The sequence below is a fragment of the Crassostrea angulata genome, chromosome 10 (genome assembly GCF_025612915.1).
Source record: "Crassostrea angulata isolate pt1a10 chromosome 10, ASM2561291v2, whole genome shotgun sequence".
Classification (NCBI taxonomy): Eukaryota; Metazoa; Mollusca; class Bivalvia; order Ostreida; family Ostreidae; genus Magallana; species Magallana angulata.
The window spans coordinates 35,670,992-35,696,121 of record NC_069120.1 but is presented as its reverse complement, the minus strand read 5'-3'; the positions used below and the strand labels follow the sequence as shown (position 1 = coordinate 35,696,121).

Below are 25,130 nucleotides of genomic sequence, written 5' to 3'. Positions count from 1 at the left end.
AGATGTAAATTATAACAATAAAATGGCTTCTTTAGCGTTTTATACGAGTTTAATGACGGTAAACATTGTAGATGACTTTACATAACCTTAGTTTGTTGTTGGGTTGTGCTTTTTTATGCAATACTTGAACGAAACTTTCATAGCTGCATGAAACACCAAGGAAAGCATTTCATTGTTTCAAAAATCTTAATTGTGATGAACACAAAAGATAGAGAAAAACTAACATGGCACACAGTTCTTGGCAAAAAAGGAGGGGGGGGGGGGATAAGTTACTCTAGATCTCATTCAACTGCTTTCTGAAATTTTTTTAGGTAGTGTTGTTTAGTTACTGCCAAAGAATAACACAGTGACAAGAGTGTTGTGTATAAATAGTTGACAATTTATTATTCTCATCCATCCTAAACATACAGATACAAACACAAAAAACATTCATGCATCTTTAACAGCATAACTGTAGATTATAACACTATAATTAACGGTCTGTCAAAAATTACAGTCCAGACAAAAGTAAGGGAAACAAAATCATGAAGGTAGTTGAACACACCTTTTACCTGGTACATCCTCTCACTTATCAGAACATCATACACCCTTGCTTTATTTTATCGTCATTATATAAAAATGGACATCAATACAACAAGCTTTTCAAAATTCACAAAATTTTCAATTAAAAAGAAGTAAGGGTATGTCATTGCCAGCAAATAATATCTGACTATGGGGAAAAAAGCTGACTGATACACACACACAAATAAATCTGCATTTTACATTTTTATTTTTTCAAGTTCATCTTTAGTGATATATTTCCTGAAAAGAAGTAATACTTTTTGCTATAAACTTGAAATGTTAGTAAAGTGTACAGTGTACTGAAATATATATTTTGGGTTTTTTTGTTTTTGTCTTGGTACAAATGATGAACACTTTTGATGGCAAGAAGATTGTTTTCACAGTCAATTGCAATACATTGGTGGAAAATTTCTAATTCTTAATAATGGATTTTTCAAGTACATATACACCCGTTTAAAAATATTTTATCTTTTTTTTTTAATAAATCCTGTAAGTATTAATCAATTTAGTTTATATCTGAACACAGAAGCACAAAAAAGAATGAAAAAAAAAATTATATGGAAAAAAAGGATCCCTACTCAAAAGCAATGGAATTTCGCACGAGAAGAAAAAACAAAACTAATTCATGTGGAATAACGAACATGGAGTTGTTGTAAGCAAATGAACTTTGTTATTCAACATGGTTGAAATGATTATCACAAAGAGCTGCTTCTTCTCAATGGAAGGAGGAGTTATCCCATCCTGATGTCAATCTCTAGAACTTCCGAAATACAATTTGTCTCTCTGTGGAAAAGTTAAGTTGCCTTGCAGTGTTCACCATGTCTTATGTGTTGCGCTATTAAAGTCATTTTTTAATTGATGTACTGAGCTAGCCAGCGGAAGCCCTCTCCGTATCCCTGTCTTTTCAGAACACTACACATGAATAATTCCATTGGACGTCCCGGAAGCTCGTTTCTGGGCACTGTTCCCTGATGACGAAGAAGGAAAACAAATCTTTTTAATCTCAAATAAATTGATTGAATTGCTGTTCAAAACATTTTCACAAAAATGTTAACAAATAACAGAATATGAAATAGAATTTCAATTAAATCTTTCAATTATTAAGCATATTCTAATCTTAAAAAAATGCACTTGAATTTTTTCTCATGCCATTACATATAAACCAGAGACTGCTACCTTAATTAACCACTAAAAAGATGTGTAAAAAAATAAAAACTTTGGTTATTTGTTGGGAAGGGTATTTTGGTTTAGTCTTGCTTCAAAATCCATGTGGAATTGCATATCTGTTTTTATAAAAATTGTCTGGTGGACACTTACCTGAAAAACATTGTTGGCATAACATCATTAATAAATAAAACCACACACTCACCTTTCCTGTAGTTTGCCCGTGCAGTCCTAACCAGTGACGAATTTCATCTTCACTTGCAGCACCAGCCTTGTCAATTTTGTTGCCAAGAACAAGCACAGGTGCACTGGCCACTTGTTCGTCTGTCAGTAAACTCTGAAATATTAACAAAGAATTCTACATACCGGTCAATTTCATTAAGTCCTTGATCTATCGAATTGACTTTCCATCAATTTTTTCTGTCACTCTTGTTATATTTCACAAAAAGCGTAGCGGATGATAACAAATGATTAAAGCCTCTCAGGAGTATTTCTATTGCAAGAGAAAGTCAAGACAAAATTTTCAAGGAGAAAATGTCTTTGAACTTTCAAATTTATTTTCAGGTGTCACTCTCTTAGAATTCATATGAGTATACCTACTGTACCTACAGCCACTGTTAAAAGTCATTCTAAATCTATCTGGCTTGTAAAATCTTACTAACCCTTGTACTAAGATAATTTTCATACAACCTAACATACAATGCTTACATCTATTTCCATCAAGTCGTTTTACGGGGTTGATATGGCCCAATAAACCTATCTCAGTACAACGACATACTTACATCTAACTCTGCCTTGGCTTCTGCGAACCTCTCCCTGTCACATACATCTACCAGAAAGACTATACCATCAACAGCTGGAAAGTACTCCTTCCACACTCTTCTGGCTGCAAACAGCAAGACAAATATTTATTTACTTAGAAAGGTACATACAAGACAGCGATAGGCAGTAAGAGTAGTCAAAGAAGTTAGCCAACTCCAAATTAAATATCTGTAATACATTGTACTGCATTCAACTACTTATAACAACTTTTATTACATTGTAATACTATTTACCTTGCTGATGACCTCCAAGGTCAAAGGTTGTGAACCTCATTCCTCCCATTGATAATTCTTCTGAAGCTAAACATGGAAAGCAAAACATGAATCTTGATGCACAAGAATTGATCAACAGTTTTCTTAGCAATGAAAGCACATACTGATAGTGATTAAAATATATTCCTTCAAAATAATTTAATTGAAAGATTATCTATAGACTAGAGTGTTAAAATAATGTCATTCTATTTGCAACAATTTTTCAAAATACGAATGAATCCACATGTTACAGAATTTAATACATTGTATGATGCAATTATAAAAAAAAAAGATTTCTTAAACAGGAAAACATATGGATATTCACCCCCATTACTGACCCTGGCTCTACAATATACATCTAGTTATAAATATGTGGAGGAGTAATGAAGGTGAAAACAAGTCCTTTCTGGTTTATAAATCTCTCTCCATGCTTACTTGGGTGAAGTGTGGGAACATGCTGTGCCATCCGGTCATCTTTTAACATGTGAAGCAGTGTTGTCTTTCCAGCATTGTCTAGCCCAAGGAACACAAGCTTACCCGACTTTTTATAAAGACCTACAATGTAAAGCCATGCCTTTAACTCTCATGCGCTCAGTGCTTAAAAGCCTGATCACTCAACATTTCAACGTTTGGATAGACTTCCAAATTTGGGTCAGCGCATTATCAATTAAGGTGGACTAAAGAGAGAAAAATCATGCAATATTTCAGAGGTTTATTCAGCCAGCTTCTTCTTCCTGTAAATTTTTACATCATTTGAAGCGTTCTTACCTCTGATAGGAAACTTCTAAATTTAATATAAAATGCTATACATGATCTATCAAACATGTTTACATCTATTATCATTTTATCTTCCATGTGTACTGGAATTTGACTAGCTGGTGCAAGTCATAGTAACCCAGTTTTACCTCACCCTGGTGTAAATAACAAAAATTAACTTTTCCCTTTATAACATGCAACACTATCACAAAGTCCTCTGTAGCCCTTTCATATTCTCTACTGTACCTATCACATATACAAGATATCAAACTCCACATTGGGTGCTTCAAATGTTTAGCTGTATCACATGAAATTCCATTTGTTAGTAGATATCATCACCAGACAATTGTGAAAACCATTCAATATTGAATAAACCTCAACATAAAATCTAGAAATTATTTCCAAGATGCAACATGGGCAGTCAGATGCTGTTGCGTAATTGCCTCATCTGCCTGCTTACTTGGATGTAGAGTGGGCATTGGCTGGGTGATGTGACCCGCTTTCAACACACTCAGAAGCGTTGTTTTCCCAGCATTATCTAATCCCAACAAGAGAAGCTTGCCAGATTTGAGCCGCAGTCCTCCAGTTTTGGAATACAGAGTCAACCATTAGATAAACTAATAACTTTTTAACTTTTGGGACCAGATTTTCTAATTCAGATTTAATATCCATTGGTGCATTAAAATATATAAATTATATATACATATATATAAAAATAGTGCATTGGCTACCCTTTTTTAAAGGAAAAAAATTGCTCAGCTATTAGACCAACTATCATTTTTTTTCCTCAGAATCCTGTCTGTGTTTGTTGGGTGGGGCTTTACTCAACTGATTTTAGATTAACATGGAGTAGCCATGAACAAGAGGGTATTATCATGTTAAAATATTTATACTTATTCATATACATAGGAAATGTCACAGTTCCCCAAAAATGACTGTTTTACATAGTTTTAAGTTGTTGTTAAAGTTTACTTCTAGTTTAGCCATGGAATGGAAATGGATCAAGCCAGAAGTGTCTCTTTGCAATTTTTTTTTTAATTATCAACTATTTAACAGCACAGTACTTTGACAAAATAGAACAAAAATATCAAAAGCAGAAATCTCCTTTTCTTCCATTGATGAACCAATTCATGTGTAGTATTTTGCATTCAGATCATGTGTAGAATTTTCCCTTTAGATTCAATGGAATTCTTACCTAAATAATTTAAGATGCCTGCAAACCAATCCCACAAAAACATCTTCAGGAATTGCTATAGAAGATCTGTAGCTATATGTAAAGAAAAAGAATTCCATGTAGATATTATTGTAAATATATAAATAGTTAGGCCTATGCAATGGCATACTTATAAAACATTCACAAGTTGCATATTAAGAACAAATGATTATTAATATCAAAGGAGACTATTGATCTTCAGTAAATATCTATCAACTTTTAATTTGATAATTTTCATCTTTAAACCCATCAGATGGCATGCATCATCACCAATCCAAGGGTTATGACAAAACATTGACAGATGTTCTAAAAATACAAAAATCGGAGGTCGAAACCCCTAGGTTTCCATTCATCAAATGTTATTTTCAAAGTTTAGACATTCCATATTCATTTAAAATATAAAGAATTTGCCAAAGAATATCGAGAATGTAACTTAAACTTACAAATAAAATCCACAGTCTCCGTACTTTGTACACGACGCAAAATGGAGTCTACGTTGCAAATCTAAAAACAAAGTATGTGTTGATTCGTTGACACTTCCCTCTTCAACCAATCAGATTGCTGTTTACAAAGTCACTCGTTTGTAGGTGAATGTTTCACGCAAGTAAAGACTGAAGAGAGAGAGAGATAGCCATCAAGCATGGCATCTCTATCACAGGTATATTTCAACTGCAATTGTAGTAACGGTATTTTAAGGGACAAGTTAATCATTTTTTTAATTTCATGACAATGAACGAAATTGTCATAATTTTTAGTTCGAATTTCCTCAGATTTTTAGCTGAAAGCATGACCAGTGACGTATAACAAGTTATACTAATATAACTAATATAATGTGCAAATAAATATCAGAAAAACTACATGTATTGTAGTAAGAAAGGAGGAATGAGCACATAACATCTGTATAAATACAATGAAATATATAGCTGGACCGGGAATCAAACCCGGGACCCATGCAACTTTATAGTCAGGAGCTCAACCACTGATCTATACTCAGGCTGATATCCACGGTGCATATAGCCCCAACTAATACAATGTCATCACTTTACTTTCCTTTGAAATTCTGATGCACACTTTTACCAGCCCCATTAAATAAAATAGTAGATTCTTGATCTGCATTTTTAAAAATTAAACATACTTCATTCTTTGAGGATGGAATATTGGAAAGTGACAACTTCATTTAAAAAGTCTCTAAAGAATTTTTTGGTAGTAAGTTTTTTCACATAATGCTTTTCAAAAATAGGCTGAACTTTTTGCAACATAAATTGAAAATTTTTTGTATGTGCCTGAGTTTTTTACATTGAGCTACAGATCTACAGCTTAGTTTAATTAATGTACCCAATACCCATCTATATTTATAAAGTAAGATGTCTCTTAATTTGTCTGGTATAAAACAAATGAGATAAATGTAAACTAAACTTTATTAAACAAAAAGTCTGTTGTCTGTAATCCAGTTTTCATTTGGAGAGCTACAGTGACACAGCTGCATGTATAATGTACATGTTGCCCCTTGGGCCATTTGAAACACATGCAATTATAACATGTTTTAGTGCTTCTTGATTGTACAGAATCCCTGTGAGAATCTGAAATTTTGGCATCCTTTGCTTTATTCTTTAGAATAGTGTTTTATGAGGCAACTTATATCCATTGGGTCAATCATCATTTAACCTTTTTTGGATTTTACTTGGTCAAATGTCCTAAATATTTTGCACGGCTTACGGCTAACAGATACCGGTACATTTTCTTTTAATACCCATTTTCATATATACAGTTAAAATATATGGTATGAACATTGCATAGCGTCCATGGGAATCAACCTCCTCCAGTAATAATTGAAATTCATATTTCTTGTCTGCCGTTTGGTCACCTTCATTATACCGCTCAGTATCCTAGTACAATGTACATACTTTCCTTTTCAGATTTTCAGATCAGCCCTAGCTCATGATTGCCCAAAATCAGTCTTGTTTTCTCTGACATTTTCATTGAAGAGAAATGATACTGAAGTTAAAAGAGTTGTATATATGGATAAATTACCGGTATATGTGATTTTATTATATTTCAGAGATTTTTCTCACATTCCGCTACCTGTGGAAAACTAGCTAGGACATTCAGCACGTCATCCCACTTGTCAAAAAATCTAAGAGCTGGTAAAATTCATAATCCTAAGAATTTTCCTGTGTCATATGAAGTTACATGGCCTCCTGATGCGATTGGAGTTAAAAAAGCTTGGAATAGTTGGGATACAAGTAAGTAATTGTAATTGTATAATGTGTATTCTAATATTTTACGTTATAATTGTATGCATTAACCATTCAACAAAACTCTTAAACACTTTTCATCAAATTAAATCAAACACGATGATTCTAATTAAAATATTGATTTATAATGTATAATTTTCCTCTAGCTATCCTTGTACAACACTTGGTCTGAAACCAATGTTTAAGACCACCGTTTCAGACCCTGTTCTGAACCTAGTCCGAACTTAATTATTTCTGAGCCTATGCTCCCGGACAATATGATATACTCTATTGTTATACTCTCATGTTAAATACTGAAATCTGATTGGTTAAGACGCAGTTCATAATCCGTTCTATTACCCTCAGCATTAGCAACGCACTTACAAATTGTTACATGCACGAAAATTATGCGCGTACGGTTCGCTGTAGAATTCATATTATTCCTATATAAAAGCAGTAAAATTTTCTTAAAAATTAAGACATTCAGTATAACAAAATAAATAGTGCCTGTTTTGGAGGATAACAGTTGAAATTGACACCCCTCGAAAACCATTGTCAACCTCCGCTTTGCATCGGTTGACAATGGTTTTCTTGGGGTGTCAATTTCAACTGTTACCCTCCCAAACAGGCACTATTTATATAATGTTTCAAATGGTCCACCCGCAGTATATTGGGGTCCCGCATATGAAACATAAACCGTACCTGCTATTATACATGTAGCTGTATCTCTGTTCTTTGAGTGAGATCTTCTCTCCTCTGTGTCTTCCAGCAGACTGATGTGCTTCCAATTTATACCCTTCGTCAATTCTGCTGACAAAACGTTTGAGACAGTTACCACACCCAAGGAATAGCTTATGATTGAATATATTTGATTGACCCTGATTGCCCTATTTACATAATCAAAGGAATTTTCATTACACATATATCTCTTTTGAAGAAAATGTCAGTTTAATGCCTTAAATTAATCATATTGAGTATAACTTTATGCCAATCATTATGGTGAAAAATCTGTTTCTATACATGCAGATAGGAGCAGAAATTTGTCTCCTTTTTGCTAGAGAAAATGTTCAATGTGAAATATGATATATCAAGAAAGCAATTAATTATCTTTCAAGGGTCAAAATATAATGAAATGGTCCCTGTGTGTGATATTAAATTTCATCAATTGAATATATGTTCTCTATTTTGGTATATTGTAGCTAATCTACATGGAGAGAAGGGATCACCAAGTGTAATATTTGAAGATATATTTATTCGAAAATTCTTGGAAGGAACTTTCCCTACCATGTACCAAGAAACGACTCCAATAGTAATACGGAGAAGGCAAAATCTGATTGACATTAGCATTTGGATGAAAGAGAGTCCCGTTACAAAGGGTATTGTGGAAAAAGGAATTCCCAGATTACACTTCTTACATGGCTACAGTGAAGAGTTGTTATCCCGATTCTTGAAATGTCCCGTGAAGCTTGACATACATTGTGTAGATTTCGATAAGGTGGACAAGGACACAAAATTTTAGTTACCTGGTATTTGGTATTCATGTTGAATCCTTTTATGTCTTATTTTGTATTTGAAATATGTGAAATAAAAAGAAAAAGGATTAACAATAGTAACACGTTTTGCTGGTACATTACTTTCCTTTTGGAATTAAGCTTTATGATCTAACAACACTGATTTTAAAAAAGAAATCTTATTATAAGTTATATAATTTAATTCTGGTTGTTACGCGGCATTTGATTGGATAGAAAAATTTAGTTAAATTTGTATAACCTGGTTTGCACGTCACAAGACACGTCACAATGCACCAACGTACTAATTCACTTGACGTTACGTTTAAATTTTGAACAGATTTATATCATTTTTAAAAGTAAAACGGACTCAATTTGTACAGCAAATTCCAGAAAATTAAATTATAAGGAATGAACTCAATATCTACCCAAGTTATACTCGTATAACCTGGGTTGGAGCAATTTACGCTTTTTTATAATCCGCTTCGCGGATTATAAAGCGTAAATTGCCCCAACCCAGGTTATACGAGTATAACATGGGTAGACATTGAGTTCATTTCTTAAATACATGAAAAATTGAGTAGGGGCATTTAATTTATGGATTATTGATCAAAAATTAATTTAGGGCCTGGTGACTATTAATGAATAATGTGGTGTACCGGTTCATGTATTCGGTAACCATAGTCTATGCCATCTGGAATATCAGTCAGCATTTTCTATCAGAAGGAGCATACAGTGAGGCTGAGCCAGCTACAAAATGTCAGGGATTAGTGTAATTGTTTTCAGAGGTGGCAATGGTAAAGCAGACCAATTTTTGACAATATGAAAGCTTGACAATTTTTCTAGTGCATCTAATCTTTAGAGTGATCTTTAATTAATTGACAAAAATATCCTGTGTTACTGTGTACTAGTATAACAATGCAATTTTTAACCATTTTTTTTATCTTCGTTAGCCAAGGGTTTACGATCCACTTTCCTCCTCTACAAGTTGTAGAGGAGCAAAGTGGATTGTAAACTCTTGGCTAGCGAAGATGGGGTTTTCCAAAGGAAAAATTCCGGTTATTGAAATGGTGAAAATGGCGTTCTGCCATTAAAGGGAAACCCTTCAAGATAGGAATACACGTTTTCAAGATAGGAGTTGTTCTTTTGCAGATCAGTTGTGTATATATATATATATATATATATATATATATATATATATATATATATATATATCAGAGGTGTTCACTTTGCTAGGATTTTTATATCTGATCATTACTTCATTAATTTTAAAAATACCAGCTGTTGAACATCATTTTTTGGCAAAAAATATTGCATATAGCTCTGGATAGGTAGTGTTCATCAATTCAGGGTTGACAAAAGGATTATTGATACTGTTCACACAAAAGAAAACCCAGTTTGCTGTCAAATTGACAGCTTTACTCTTGCTTTTATCTTACTTGGCATCTGGGGCCATGCATTAAATTGTAATTTGTTTTTGAGTACCCAATTTCAATGAATATTACCAATTCTTACACATCAATTAATCCAAAAACAAGATGTCAAATAGCAAAATAACTATGATCTAGTATCTTTTATTCAGTACTGTACAGTATATTACAAATTTGTTTTTAAAAGTGGGGGGGGGGATGCACTTTGCTATAGAAAAATAAAATAGGCGTCGGGTTTGTTATCTGAAATATACTTACAGATGTCTACTTTCACTTTCCTGGAGTAAAATTTCGAAAAAGCAACTTCAGCAAAATTTAGGTAATCATTGTTACATAAGGATAAGACAAGTATATATTGTGTCAACATAAACATCATATTTATATTCCAATGTTTTGTCAATCATTGGTTCATAGAATGTAACAATGTGTTAATTTCTTAGCCCACACACAACCCTTGACAAATACCCAGTGAACATCATCGAGTGTTGTTTATACAGTACAACTTGTTTACAACATATAAGAGTGATTTTTATATTGACTTAAAACTCTTATGTTAAAAATTTTTTTAACAGTAAAACTAAAAGTTTACTTATAACTATTTATTTCATTAATATCAATATGTAAACGGTGTGACCGTTGGACCGAGCGCAGATTTAACACAGTGTAGTGTAGTATAAATAAACAAGACAGAAATGTCTTTCAACATCAACCCAGGTTCATTCTTTTCAGTTTGCCTCTGAATTACAAAATAACAAAGATAACGAAGATTTACAAATTTATTAAGCAAAATCAAATATTGAACATAAATAACATTGTTTGATTCCGGTTATAACCTAAGAAGGAGAAATGAAAATTTACTTAATGAATGCCGAAAAAGGGGAGAGGGGGAGGGCTTGGTCCGTAGACCAACAAGAGAGTCTCTCGACAGTCCTCTGACGGCTGTATTTATATACTTACAGACAATAGAATTTAAATAACACTAGACAGGGCATCAATAGTCTTAAACAAAATATAAACGGAGTATAAATTTCCGGAATCAAATATATACAAATACATATAGATATACCACAGTAGTTTGATTTTTGTATAATAAAATCTATTTAAAACGCATAAAGTAGGATCCGCCAGTATAGTTGCCTACTCATATCATTCGTCAAAGTTAAACTAAACGTCGCGTGCTCAGTCTACATTATGACGTCATATTTCAGACGTAAACGTTCAAGTTTTGTCTTCGGAAATAGCCGAAGAGAGTTACGTGATTCCGAAATTTTTTTTATTTCTTCTTTCATTGTTCATTAATTTAATTCATATGAATGTCAATGTAATAAAATTGAATACTTTATTCAGAATCTAAAAGATCAGTTCCTTGACGTTTATGTTTTTATTTTCCATCTGATAATTGATAAGACATACATAGAACAAGTCGTGTTTCTTGATTGAAGCACTGTTGAAACTTATCTGGTTTCTTTTTTAATTTCTTTTAATTCAAATTACCTTCTATTGAAACACTGGAACTTATTTGATCGAGTTTAGGGACAATAAACATCGATAAGCACCAGTCAATCAATGATCGAACTAACTTTTTAAAAACAAAATGGCTGCCAATATGGCGGCGCCCAGGGCTGGAAGAAATTTTTTTTGGCCTTAGTACCCCTGATTCAACTTTCATTTTTCACTGATTTTCTTATATATACGTGTTACCATTAATCCTCGCTTCGCGAGGCGGGCTTCGCCCGCCTCTCGCTGCGCTCGGTATTAGTAATATTACTTTAAATACTTGTATAGAAAAAATCTCTCTCTCTCTCTCCCTCTCTCTCTCATCATAGGGGCTCCTGTGCTCTCATAATTATATTTTGTTTAACTCTCTTATAGGGTTTTTTCTTTAGCTTTGCATTACAGAAATTGAATAAATGAATCCTCATTCATAGTAGATTATAGTGTCCCATCGTAAATATATAGGCTGCTATCACTCTTTGCCTTGTGTTTGTTTTTGATTGAGGACTGTATTTTGACCCCTGCACTAAGAATACAACTATGTCAACTTCTAAATAACAGATAAAACTACCTGATTTAAAAAACCATTTCATTAACCAAAGTCCGAAACGTAAATGAAAGTTCAGTTATAACCAAGATTTAACATACCTTTTTAAGTTTTTACAGCATTAACATTATCTTTAAATATGAAAGATTATTTTCATCCACCAGTGTCTAAAATTATAAATCTCCTTAACTCCCAACATTACTGAAAAGGGACTTGAAGTGTATTCTTCTCCAAATGTTGTTTTGTTTTAAAGACTAAATATTTAATCTTAATTTTAGTCACATTTTATTAATGATACTGAACAGGTAATAATGAACAGGTAAACAGGTCTGATAGATATGAAAGAAGACTAGACTGTTTATTGGCCTGCAAGTATTGTTATTAGTAAACAAATTTTTAGGATGGGTGGATCAGACGACACAGATTGGAAATTTCAGACATGTTTTCAATCATTTTGTGACCGCCATGAACTGGGTCAAAAATGGCAGTCAGCCAAAGATTACGGACAGGAAAATCCTGGATCCACTCTCTTTATCATAGCTGTAGTGGCTATGTGCAGTTTTCCAATATTTTGTTTTCTGGCATTCGTCGTTGGATCTCTTATCATTGGGTTTACAATTTTCCTCTTTGTGGAAGGTAATTATGACTTATTTTAATCTTAAAGTTTTAGGTTTGTACATTTTAAAATACCAGTTACAACAAACTGGCTATCTTTTCTCTTCTTTAATATTAAAGTTTATTTATCAATTTTATGGAATAAAATTAAAATTTATCATGCCTCATTGAAGCCTTGAGTCCAATTTTTTGTCAATAAACAAATAAATCTTAAGAGAGCTTCAGAAGAGAAGAAGTGTTTTAATATTCTGCTCCGTCATGGTTAATAAAAGAAAAGAAATTGAAACCGACAACTTCGCTTGTTCTCTATTTACAGGTACAGTTCTGACAATAGCTGCATTCTTGCTGGGAGGAGCTCTTTTCTTTGCTAGTCTGTTCTCTGTTGGTTTCAGCATCTTTGCCGTCTTAGCCATCTATTCGTTCTCTACTGCTCAAAAAATTATCAGCAAAGTGTCTTCGAAAACCCCTAGTTCTGGTCCTGTAATAGAATGTGATTCTACACAGAAAGATAAGCTGAAGTGAAAATGTGCGAGCATAATTTTGAAATGACAATGAACTGCTTTGTAAATATGGCAAAATAACTGACATGTGTTCATGATATTCAGTGAATTATAAATATACTGATGTCATTTATTATGATAAAATGTCATCACATTTCTTTGACAGTCATTAACTGTTACAGTTTCCAATTAATGGTGCATTACAAAGTTGTGTATATTTTTGTAAAATGATTTGTTCTGGTCCTCTATATATTTGATTTTTTATTGCTTGAGGTTTGTACCATATTTGAAAATTCTGATTAACTATTTTATAATATGTGTTTTTTTAAGTTTTTTTTTTCAATACATGTATTTACTGTTATCTTTCAAATATATTGTTTATATTGTTTTCTATTATAATATTAAGGTTTTAAATCTCTCTTTTCTTGTTTGCTTTCATATTTTGTAAATATAAATGATTTTGTATAGAAATTATTCTAATTGAAATAAAAAAAGGATTTTTCTTAACTGTTTTTATGTCTCTTTTTTAACTCGATTGTCTCATTACAAAACAATTTTTCATTTATATTGACTACAGAAATTAGTAAGTAAATGAAGAAGGAGTATCGCTGCAGATCCATAGAACCTGGATGAATAAAATGGCGCAATGCATGTGGGCTTTGATCGTAAAACCTTCTCTGGAACCACTGACCATTTTCAACATAACACAAAGTATCCTAATGTAAAAGGTGTTTAATACAAGTGTTTGTTAAATGAAGGACCACTGCAGGTCCCCTCCCAAGAAAATGAGAATTATGAAATAAATGGAAATAGGATGAGGTGTTCCCAATATTTTCTCAATAATCAAATTGTATGGTTTCTGATATATGGTACGAAGTAGATTCAGGTTTTTTTGGTAGTCAGTAAATGTATCATCATATGGTTAATTTGAGCCAGGTATCACAACACATAGTTCTATAACCAATGGAATACTAGTACCGATAGTTGATCAGTGTAAGAAATGTGTGATATACTGTGCTTGAGAATATGTGTGATATACTGTGCTTGAGAATATGACAAAACCTGCAGATACAAGAATTACATATCAGCCTCAAGAAAAAGGGCAGTAAATTTCCAAACCTGCAGTTTTGATCAGGCGACATGTTTTCCGAATCGGAGGGCAGCCAAGCAGGGTTTGGTTTGTTGGAAGAATATTGAATGGGGTGACTTCACATCAATTCTTTCTTGTTGGGCTGGGGGCAGAATTGGCATGACCCCAAACTCCAAGAGTGCCCTATCCAACACTGAAATGTTTCCTGACTCCATGCTTGAAGGAGCTGAACTGGCAAACAGGGTAACAGAGACAGCTGAAGCGACAGAATCAGCATTGAAGGAAATGGATAGCTGACATCACTTGACCTTTCCATCTGTACCAGGGCCTCTTTGTCTGCAAATTTCAGTAAAACTGTGTTGGACAGATTGGCTTGCTCAGGGGCAGAGGTATCTTCACTTCATGGGTATGAGTCAGATATATATATCCCAGGTGAGGTTGGTGGTACTGGTGGTTCTCTAAAACCAATAGCAATGGCAAAAATGGGCACTTCCTGTGGCTGCATGGGATGGAAGAGTGATCCTGTGGTTGGTGGTTCCCTCAAACTTTCAAACTTACAGGGATGGTAAAAATGGACCCTTTCTATGGCTGGCATGTAATGGTAAGAAAATCATCTGGCGGGCATGGGATGGTGGGGGCTCTGTGGCTAGCATGTAATAATAGGGGGATCCTGTTGATGGCATGGGATGGTAGGAGGATCCTGTGACTAGCATGCAGTGGTACAAGAATCCTGTGGCTGGCATTTGATGGTAGGGGGATCATGTGGCTGGTGGTTCCCTCAAACTTACGGGGATGGTAAAAATAGCCACTATCTGTGGCCGGCATGAGATGGTAGGGAAATCCTCTGGCTAGCATTGGATGGTAGGGGGATCCTGTGGCTGGCATGGAATGGTAGGGGAATCTTTTGGCTAGGATGGAATGGTATTGGGATCCTGTGGCTGGTATGGGATGGTAGAATGATCCTGTGACTGGCATGGGATGGTAGGGAGATCCTGTGATTGACACTGGATAGTAGGGGGATCCTCTGGCTGACATGGGATAGTAAGGGGATGCTTTAACTGGCATGGAATGGTAGGAGGATCCTGTTAATAACATGTAATGAAAGGGGGATCCTGTGGCTGGCATGGGTTGGTAGGGGGATCCTACAGCTGGCTTGGGATGATAGAGTGGTCTTGGAATGGCATAGAATGGTAGGGGGATCTTTTGGCTAGAATGGAATGGAAGGGGGATCCTGTCATTGGCACTGGATAGTAGGGGGATCCTCTGGCTGGCATGGGATGGTAGGGGGACCCTGTAGCTTGTATGGGATGGTAGAGGGATCCTGTGACCGGTATGGTATGGTAGGGGGATCCTGTTGCTGGCAGGGATGGTAGGGGGATCCTCTGGCTGGTATGGAATGATAGGGGGATCATGTGACTGGCATGGAATGGTAGGGGGATCCTGTGGCTAGCATGGAATAGAAAGGGGATCTTGTGACTGGCCCAGGATAGTAGGGAGATGTGGCTGGCATGGGGTGGTAAAGGGAACCTATGGCTGGCATGAGATAGTAGGGGGATCCTGTGACTGATATTGGATGGAAGGGGGATCTTTGGCTAGCATGGAATGGTAGGGGGATCCTGTGACTGGCATGGCATAGTAGGAGGATCCTGTGACTTGCATGGGGTGGTAGGGGGATCCTGTGACTGGATGGTAGGGAGCATGGCATGTAATGGTAGGGGGTCTGGTAGCTGACAGTGGATGGTAGGGGGTCCTGTGGCTAGCATGTAATAATAGGGGGATCCTGTTGCTGGCATGGGATGGTAGGAGGATCCTGTGACTAGCATGCAATGGTACAAGGATCCTGTGGCTGGCATTGGATGGTAGGGGGATCATGTGGCATCAAACTTACAAGGATGGCAAAAAATGTGCACTTTCTGTGGCTGGCATGAGATTGTAGAGAAATCCTCTGGCTAGCATTGGATGGTAGGGGGATCCCGTGGCTGGCATGGGATGTTAGGAGGATCTTGTGACTGGCATGGGATGGTAGATGGATCATGTGATTGACACTGGATACTAGGGGGATCCTCTAGCTGACATGGGATGGTAAAGGGATCCTGTAACTGGCATGGAATTGTAGGAGGATCCTGTTAATAGCATGTAATGGTAGGTGGATCCTGTGGCTGGCATGGCTTAATAGGTGGATCCTTCAGCTGGTATGGGATGATAGGACGGTCCTGGTAATGGCATAGAATGGTAGGGGGATCTTTTGGCTTGTATGGAATGGAAGGGGGATCCTGTCATTGGCACTGGATAGTAGGGAGATCCTCTGGCTGGCATTGGATGATAGAAGGATCCTGTGACTGGCATGGCATAGTAGGGGGATCCTGTGGCTTGCATGGGATGGTAGGGAGCATGTACTGGTAGGGGATTTGGTAGCTGACATGGGATGGTAGGGGGTCTGGTGGCTAGCATGTAATAATAGAGGGTTCTGTTGCTGGCATGGGATAGTATGAGGATCCTGTGACTAGCATGTAATGGTACAAGGATCCTGTGGCTGGTATAGGATGGTATTGGGATCATGTGGATGGTGGTTTCCTCAAACTAACAAGTAAAAATGGACACTTTCTGTGGTTGGCATGAGATGGTAGGGGGATCCTGTGATTGACACTGGATAGTAGGGGGATCCTCTGGCTAACATAGAATGGTAAGGGGATCCTGTAACTGGCATGAAATGGTAGGAGGATCCTGTTAATAGCATGTTATGGTCGAGGGATCCTGTGGCTGACATGGGTTAATAGGGGGATCCTACAGCTGGCATGAGATGATAGGACGGTCCTGTGAATGGCATAGAATGATAGGGGATCTTTTGGCTTGTATGGAATGGAAGGAGGATCCTGTCATTGGCACTGGATGGTAGGGGGGTCCTCTGGCTGGCATTGGATGGTAGGGGGACCCATTAGCTCGTATGGGATGGTAGGGGTATCCTGTTACTGGTATGGGATGGTAGGGAGATCCTGTGGCTGGCATGGGATGGTAGGGAGATCCATTGGCTGGCATGGGATGATAGGGGGATCCTTTGGCTGGCATGGGATGATAGGGGGATCCTGTGGCTAGCATGTAATAGTAGGGGATGATGTTGCTGGTATGGGATGAAAGGGAGATCCTTTTTCTAGCATGTAATGGTAGGGGGATCTTGTGGCTTGCATTGGATGGAAGGGGGATTCTGTTGCTGGCATGGGATGGTTGGGGGATCCAATGGCTGGCATGGGATGGTTGGGTGATCCTGTGACTGGCACGAAATGGTAGGGGGCCCTGTGGCTAACATGGAATGATGGTAGGTGGATCCTGTGAATGGCATGGGGTGGTAGGGGGATCCTGTGGATGGCATTGGATGGTAAGTTTTAGTAGGGGAATCCTGTTGCTGGCATGGGATGATAGGAGGATCCTGTGACTAGCATGTAATGGTAGGGAGATTCTGTGGCTGGAATTGGATGGTAGGGTGTCCTGTGAATGGCATAGAATGGTAGGGGGGTCTTTTGGCTTGTATGGAATGGAAGGGGGATCCTGTCATTGGCACTGGATGGTAGGGGGATCCTCTGGCTGGCATTGGATGGTAGGGGGACCCTGTAGCTCGTATGGGATGGTAGGGGTATCTTGTGACAGGCACAGGATAGTAGGGGGATGCTGTGGCTTGCATGGGGTGGTAAAGGGATCTTCTGGCTGGCATGAGATGGTAGGGGGATCCTGTGGCTGGCATTGGATGGAAGGGGTACTTTTGGTTAGCATGGAATGGTAGGGGGGTCCTGTGACTGGCATGGAATGGTAGGAAGCATGTACTGGTAGGAGAACCTGTGACTCTATGACTAGCATGGGATGGTAGGGAGCATGTAATGGTAGGAGGATCCTGTGACTAGCATGTAAAGGTATGGGTATCCTGTGCCTGAAGTGGAATAGTAGAGGGATCCTGTTGCTAGCTTGGGATGGTAGGGGATCCTGTGGCTAGCATGTAATGGTAGGGGGTCCTGTTGCTGGCATGGGATGGTAGGGGACCCTGTGGCTGGCATTGGATGGTAGGGAGATTCTGTGCATGGCTGGAATTGGATGGCTAGCATGGAATTTACAGTATATACCTCATCCTCCTTGGTAGTATGGATACTAATCATCCCACCCTCCAGAATATCGTCCTTAGTTGATAGCTACTAGTGACTTCTTGATTTTCTGGTTGCCATTTGCAGTACAATACATCATGTTGAATAAATCTGTCCAATTGTTTTCATATCAGTTTTGCTGTGCATGACAGGTGGGAGATATCATTTCAGATAGGCCTATCAAAAACATCTTCAAGTAGTGCCATGATTGATGGATGTCTATATCTTGAAATTAAAGCTGATGGAACTGAGCATGCTCCCCAACATGCAGTACATGTATAACTGTATTAAAGTGGAATGTCAGGTCCTGATGTCCTAAGCATTACTTGTAATGTTATGGATATGGCTTTCCTGACATTATCTGGGTTTATTTCCTCATCCCTTGCATTTTCTGTCGCCTCCTCATTAGCCTCAATGGTTTGCAGGCACTACATAGTTACTTTGACAAAGCATTAATCCGCTTTGCAGTGTTTTATTCCTTGGCTGATGGACCACTGTCAGATAGGTACCTTGCTCTTTCATCTTGACCAGAAGGATTCTTCAGGTTATTCATCCAGTTTACTGCTGCATTATCTGTTCTAAGTAGGACTGGTAGACCATATAGGTATAGATGAATATGCTTCGGGGCACACACTACAGCAAGGAGTTCTTTGCAGGTTGTGCAGTAAACCTGTTCATGTTCTTTCAAGGCTTTACTGTAACAGGAAACAACTTTTTTTACAACCATCTTGCAAAAGGGACTGTCATGTTGCTAGCATCTGAATCAAAAAAGAATTTTTGACAAAGGACTGGATTTGTTAGAATGGGGGGGACGGACTTGAGCATCCATTGAGCTTCTGGAATGCCTCAGTACAGTTATTGGTCCAATGAAATTTCTTATTCTTTTGACAAGCTTGGTGTAGGGTGACTAGGGGACAAACAATAGTGGCAAAACTCTTGACATAACATCTATAACAGCAGCATAGTCCCAAAAAGCTTCTTTTTTCTTTTGTACTGAATGATATACAAAATATAGGCCAGTTTTGAACAGCCTTGGTTCTATCTGGATCTGTGTGGATCTCTGTCTCTGATACAACATGTCCTAATACTGTGATTTCTTTTCGAAACAGGTTATATTTGGATAACTTGAGCTTGAGGTAAGATGTTTGGAGTCTCTCCAAAACACATTCTAACCTCTGTTGGGTTTCCTCCAGTGTCTTTCCAGGTACAATAATGTCATCAATGTAGATCAGGCATTCACTTCACTGAAGCCCATGAAACATATCTTCCTTCAGGCACTCAAATGTTGAAGGGGAATTTGCAAGTTCAAATGGAATGACAGTAAATTGATAAAGACATTGACTTGCAGAGAAAGCTGTTTTATGATTTGTCACCTTCTGCCATTCTAATTTACCAAAACCCAGAATTCAGGTCCATACAGCTAAACGACTTGGATCCTGACTTTGAATCTAGGCATTCATCAATGCAAGGAAATGTTAATTCTGTTGAGATATTATATAAAATTCACTCATATATGAACTCACATTTTTGTTGATTTTTTCATAAAGATGTTCAGCAACATATACATTTTTTGTACTTTTCCTCAACTCTTTGTCAGCTGTCTCTGAAAAAGTTTAATTTCAATCAATCCATTTTAGTTTGATAGATCTATGATTAATACCCAATACACATAAATTATTTAATGGTACGAGTAAAAGCATACTTTTTATCAATACCTGTTTTATCTCTGAATGTGAAGGACGTTTAATAGTCCACCACAAATATGATATGTACATAAGATTGTGGCAAAATCTTTTGACAGCAGACAGTAAATCAGAAGTCAAATTCCTGAAAGTGTTGATGCCCCACAATAGACAATCATGCAATCACAGCAACTGAAGTTCTTCAAACCAAATTGATGTATGAGCCGAACAGAGGACTGGAATGGATGGAGTTGGCAAAAGACCCCTAAATTATTTAATGGTACGAGTAAAAGCATACTTTTTATCAATACCTGTTTTATCTCTGAATGTGAAGGACGTTTAATAGTCCACCGCAAACCTCTTCTTAAACATATGATATGTACATAAGATTGTGGCAAAATCTTTTGACAGAAGACAGTAAATCAGAAGTCAAATTCCTGAAAGTGTTGATGCCCCACAATAGACAATCATGCAATCACAGCAACTGAAGTTCTTCAAACCAAATTGATGTATGAGCCGAACTGAGGACTGGAATGGATGGAGTTGGCAAAAGACCCCATGAAATCATGAAATTCATATTCCTATCTTCATGACAACTCCAATGCTCTGCACCATTTCATCCCAAAAGCCCACAACAACTGTAGCTGTTGCAACACTATTAGGAACTCCAGTGGGGGTCTGCTGCTGGTAGGGTCAGGCTGAGCCAAAGAGGAGTAGCATACCACTCCTGGAGCACAAGGAGGTGCACCCTAAGAATTCCAGGGTGGCCTCTTAGCACAGTCATGTTCCCTCCCATAAAGGTAGTTGGAGGAGGGCATGAAAATTTGGGGTTGGGTGCATATGGCCCTCCTCTTTTTTAGCACCAGGGCTCCCAAGGAACCAAAGAGCTACTAGTCTGTGCTGTTTCATCCTCGTTGTTGGCAGGTCAGGACTCCTCCAGAGTGGCAACTTGGTCCTGTTCGGGAACAAGGACCATGTTCATCCTATGGGTCAAAGGGGTCATTCATCCACTTCTGATGATGTAAAGTTCCTTGGTAATTCCAGTGCAAAGCCAGGCTCATCCAAGACACTGGCTGGGCCTGAACACGTCAGTGGGGGTGCAGTACAGGGTGGAGGGACTTTGTCAATCATTAGGCTTAAGTATCGCAAGCTACCTTACGATACATTTCATATCACGATATATTAACTGGTATCTATGTTGCCTACCTCTATAAGAAATAGTTCTGTATACAGGGAAATATTCGCCCGTTTTATTTTCCTCCTTTCGCCCTCGTTGTCAGCGGACGAATTTACGACTGGGCGAATTCCAATGTATCAAATCAAATCATAGTAAACACAAACATGTCTGGGCGTATTCAAGACCAAGCCAAATTGTTTGAAAGTGTAGAAGGGCCAAAAATTACACGGGACCAAAATAACCCAGTATACAGTATTGCATGATAATGATGAAGAAAATATGTCAACTATTAAAGTATTTACAAAATCAATCAACAAACTGTAGCTCGATATAAAATTCAATTGATTAGAACAAAATGAACAAACTATTTCTAACTTTAATTGAAATTTCTTAATGTCTTCATGTTATTAACTACATGTATTCTAGAAAGTCAATTTTTGCTTGGCTTCCCATCATTCATGTTGCTATCCTTGGAATGGGGATCGAGGCACAATCGTCCTCACTATCACTATTTTTTCTGTAACTTAAAAGACAAAGAGAGCCTGTTAACAACTTACCGTCCCCCCTCATACAGCTTAAACATGTAAACTGGTCCAAGGCTGAGAAATCTTAGAGATTCCTCTATTAAGCATGACTCATAAAACTAGCAGCACATTGGTCACATTGCACCATTATTCTCAAAATGTCAGGACATTGCCAGATTCAATACAAATCTGTGTCACATGAAGGATTGGGGGACCTGGGATTTGTATGCGAGGAGGGCTCAAGATGTTTGTAAGATCAAACCCGGTCTCTAGGGGGCTGCAGAGAGCTGTCTGAATACCCTACAGCTGCAGAAACTTGCCTAGGAAACAACTAAGCATGGTAGGGGCTTTGGGGAGCCATCCAGGGGACGATTTATGGGCATCTGCCACTGCTACAGAGGGGCTGGAACCCACTCCCACCTTGACACCCAAGCAGATTCCTGCGGGACACTCACCCACTTCCAGAACTATTATCTGTATCTAGTCAGCCACAGGGAAATACCCTGATCAGCACACTTCTTCAGGTGACTGTAATTGTCCACCATCGACGCAGACTTAATCTTTACCTTATACAGGTAGGACGCCACCTTCTTTAAGATAACACCAGGGCCTTTCAAGGACGATCTGAGCTTTCACCCTTTTCCTTCATGGTAACAGTGTCAAGTATATATACCATGTCTCCTTCATGGAAGGGGCAGGTTGTGGCTTTGAGGTATGCAGGCATCTCCTAGTTGTTTCATGTGCAGTAAAGATGCTCTCCTCAAGATCAACTACATGGCATCAAGATCCACTGGGCCCTTCACCTGGGGGGACCTATACATGAGACTGGCAAGCATGTTAACCTCCCTGCGTAGCGTAAGCTTGCTAGTGGTAAACCTGGGATTGCGGTTCACAGCAGAGCACAGGGCCCAAGCTATCTAGGCTAGCTGCATGCTTATCTTAACAGTTCTGGGCTTTGTCATTGTAACACCGGAACGCATCCATAATGGTCCAGTTGTAACGCCATCATGCACCTGTCCATTTGCCAGTGGACTTTAAAGGGTGGTGTGGGCCTTGTGTATCTGCAGAAGGCCACACACAGCTACAAACAGTTTTCATGCGGATATTAATTCCTCGCGTTTAATTAGGAATTTACAGTAGGCCCTTTGCTATAGGAGGGCCAAGATTGGGGAATATCAGAGCTCTCCTGGCGGCCTTAAAGAGGTGTATGCTGTAATGTTTAAAAGACCCTCACAAAAAAGGCTTTTTTCCTGTGATGTTGTACAATGGTTGAGCCATTAAGGCGTAGCCTGCAATAAACCCCCTATAGTAGTTGGCATAACCAAGTAATGCGGCGAGGAAGAAGGGGACCCCAGTTCAGCACAGCCTCCATATAATGATCCCTCATCCTAACCCCACTCTGGGTCCCCTGCCCTCCAAGGAACTCTAACCGCCTCTGAAACAGCTCACACTTTTTGGGCTTGAACTTGAGGTTAAACTCTCAAAATAGCTATTAGCCAAGTGGTCATCAAAGTCAACCCCCCTCCCCCCTACTAGAGTGTCATCCAAAAAAGCTAACTCTATCTATTCTCCATGTGAGGCCATGCAGCACCAGGTTCTGCCATGGCTCTTGAAAATGTAGCAGGGGCATTATACAAACCAAACCCCATAGGCACAAACTTAAAGAGTACCAAAGAACTATTTTCTTCCAGTTCAAAGCTAGTATCTTGATCTGATGGAGGGCCAAGTTGGCATCAAGCTTGGAGGACCCGGACAGGGTGTCAAGGCACTCATCTATGAGAGGAAAAGGAAAGACATTCTATTACCGGTACTTTATTAAGGTGGCGATATCCAGGCACCAACGTACCTGCCTGTCCTTCTTCCGAATGAGTCCTGGGACCAAGGCCCATACAGATATAGAGGGCTGGATGACTCTGGCATCAAGCATCTTCTTAAAGTGGGCTTCTTTGCCCGCAAAGAAAGCAGATTTCCGCTGCACACTCCTCGTGACAGGCGCCACATCACCAGTCAATTTCATGCTCCAGAATGGTGAAATTTCTGACATCAAACTTGCTGTGGGCAAATACGTCCTGGAACTCAGACTGCAAACTAGCGAGCAGGGATCCCTCAAACAGGTCCTACAAATGGGCAAGCAGCTCAGGCCCACATTCTGCAACATTCCGGACCTCCCTCCTTGAGTTTGGAACAATATGTGCAAATCTGCCTCCAAGGTTCAAACAATATTCATTCAAGAGTATGAAAATAAAAAAACTTCTACTTTGAAATGCCCCTTTTTGCATGTTAGACTTCAATACACAGCTAACAATAAAAAGGCTATGGGGATTTTAAATTGAATAGCAAACAACATGAAAGTACATCCCCTGATGATAAGGTTTGAAAATAGTGCAAGGTGTTCCGAGTACTTCTGAATGGAGAAAAGATGTCACCACTTCTCAATATAAATCTCGATCCTTATGAAAGTTTTTCGTTCCTGTGATTTTTCTGGGTATTATCATGTGTCAATCAAGATATCTTGGATTTTCCCCTTACATTAACTTTGATTGTATCTTTTGTAAGAAATAGTATTAAAAAGTGACGGAAATAAAATCTTTGGACAGGCTAAAAAGTACCGTATGCAAAATGTAGATACCCTGTTATTCATTTACATGCACATGTATTAGTATTTTTACAAATTACAAGTTATGTGAATCTTTGTTTATTCAAATTGCTTTCATAGGCAAGTGATGTGTATATTTTTTTTTTTTAATAATTAAAAATTGATATGATTGTGTTATAAACATTTTGATGACGTTACAATTATATCTTTAAATCTGGCTATGTACATGTACAGAACTTTTGAAAAAAAGTATTTAGGAGCAGTTTATTTTATTTTTATAAATTTTCATCTTTCTCATAATTGTTCATACTCACTATTTGTGTTCCACAATGCTGGCATAAACTTGAACACGATCATATTCATAAGCAACATCATCTGACGTTGAAGATTGCAACTGATGTTGGGGTTTTAAAAAATGCTGTTTATATACCCTTCTATATTTTTGTCCTTTCCTGATTGGTTGAAATCTAACAACAACGATTGGTGCCGTTTGGCGCTAGTTATCCAATCAGGAAAAGGCGCGAAATTCTCCTATAACGGTGAGTCACCTTCTGCCATTCTAAAGACTTTTTAACGTCAATTTTTACATAAATGAGTTTCCTAGACCACATAAAAAATTACGTTGTGTCATCTTCAGTGTTCTTTCCGATATAATACTGTAAATTGATAAATTTCCCAATTAAGCATTATTTGAATTACGTAATTTATGCCAACTACCATTTATTGCATTGTATTACTCTGGTCACGGTGGTTAACAAAGCAATGCAAATAGAGTTACTATTTCAAAAACCTGCTTTGTCATGCTGTGCGACGTTAAGACTTCAAAAATGGACATCAAC

At 37.8% G+C, this 25,130-nt stretch overlaps 4 protein-coding genes and 1 long non-coding RNA gene across 5 annotated transcripts; 2 read left to right on the top strand and 3 right to left on the bottom strand.

Moving 5' to 3' along the window:
- Positions 1 to 358: 358 nt before the first annotated feature.
- Positions 359 to 5,309, bottom strand: LOC128166579 (GTP-binding protein SAR1-like). The gene is made up of 7 exons (XM_052831847.1): positions 5,211 to 5,309; positions 4,750 to 4,821; positions 3,234 to 3,353; positions 2,781 to 2,846; positions 2,508 to 2,611; positions 1,931 to 2,062; positions 359 to 1,529 (listed from the first exon to the last, which is right to left on the bottom strand). The coding sequence occupies exons 2-7, from the start codon at positions 4,790 to 4,792 to the stop codon at positions 1,413 to 1,415; spliced, it is 582 nt and encodes a 193-aa protein (XP_052687807.1). The 5' UTR covers positions 4,793 to 4,821; positions 5,211 to 5,309; the 3' UTR covers positions 359 to 1,412.
- Positions 5,300 to 8,614, top strand: LOC128166580 (28S ribosomal protein S24, mitochondrial-like). The gene is made up of 3 exons (XM_052831848.1): positions 5,300 to 5,425; positions 6,827 to 7,010; positions 8,201 to 8,614. The coding sequence occupies exons 1-3, from the start codon at positions 5,408 to 5,410 to the stop codon at positions 8,518 to 8,520; spliced, it is 522 nt and encodes a 173-aa protein (XP_052687808.1). The 5' UTR covers positions 5,300 to 5,407; the 3' UTR covers positions 8,521 to 8,614.
- A 1,500-nt stretch (positions 8,615 to 10,114) lies between these two features.
- Positions 10,115 to 13,435, top strand: LOC128166581 (uncharacterized). The gene is made up of 3 exons (XR_008241158.1): positions 10,115 to 10,258; positions 12,381 to 12,616; positions 12,912 to 13,435. It is a non-coding gene; the product is annotated as an uncharacterized LOC128166581 (long non-coding RNA).
- Positions 13,436 to 14,767: 1,332 nt separating this feature from the next.
- Positions 14,768 to 16,057, bottom strand: LOC128165950 (adhesive plaque matrix protein-like). The gene is made up of 2 exons (XM_052830882.1): positions 15,809 to 16,057; positions 14,768 to 15,631 (listed from the first exon to the last, which is right to left on the bottom strand). Exons 1-2 carry the CDS (start codon positions 16,055 to 16,057, stop codon positions 14,768 to 14,770), a joined length of 1,113 nt encoding a protein of 370 aa, XP_052686842.1.
- Positions 16,058 to 16,354: 297 nt separating this feature from the next.
- On the bottom strand, positions 16,355 to 17,921 carry LOC128165949 (uncharacterized). The gene is made up of 3 exons (XM_052830881.1): positions 17,742 to 17,921; positions 17,072 to 17,482; positions 16,355 to 16,765 (listed from the first exon to the last, which is right to left on the bottom strand). The coding sequence occupies exons 1-3, from the start codon at positions 17,919 to 17,921 to the stop codon at positions 16,355 to 16,357; spliced, it is 1,002 nt and encodes a 333-aa protein (XP_052686841.1).
- Between the last annotated feature and the right edge of the window lie 7,209 nt (positions 17,922 to 25,130).

Excerpts from the sequence above, each read along its gene's own strand:
- LOC128166580 (XM_052831848.1), top strand. Across the intron at positions 7,011-8,200 it reads TTGGAATAGTTGGGATACAA|CTAATCTACATGGAGAGAAG; the intron begins GTAAGTAATTGT and ends GGTATATTGTAG.
- LOC128165950 (XM_052830882.1), bottom strand. The coding sequence starts at position 16,057 with ATGATCCCCCTACCATCCAATGCCAGCCACAGGATCCTTGTACCATTG. Across the intron at positions 15,632-15,808 it reads CCTCCTACTATGCCATGCCA|CCACAGGATCCCCCTACCAT; the intron begins GTCACAGGATCC and ends ATTCCATGCTAG.
- LOC128165949 (XM_052830881.1), bottom strand. The coding sequence starts at position 17,921 with ATGCCAGCCACAGGATCCCCCTACCATCTCATGCCAGCCAGAAGATCC. Across the intron at positions 17,483-17,741 it reads GAGGATCCCCCTACCATCCA|CCACAGGGCCCCCTACCATT; the intron begins GTGCCAATGACA and ends ATTCCATGTTAG. Across the intron at positions 16,766-17,071 it reads GAGGACCCCCCTACCATCCA|TTTGAGGAAACCACCATCCA; the intron begins GTGCCAATGACA and ends TTTACTTGTTAG.
- LOC128166579 (XM_052831847.1), bottom strand. The coding sequence starts at position 4,792 with ATGTTTTTGTGGGATTGGTTTGCAGGCATCTTAAATTATTTAG. Across the intron at positions 2,063-2,507 it reads AAGCCAAGGCAGAGTTAGAT|AGTTTACTGACAGACGAACA; the intron begins GTAAGTATGTCG and ends TTAATATTTCAG. Across the intron at positions 1,530-1,930 it reads ACGGGCAAACTACAGGAAAG|GGAACAGTGCCCAGAAACGA; the intron begins GTGAGTGTGTGG and ends CTTCGTCATCAG.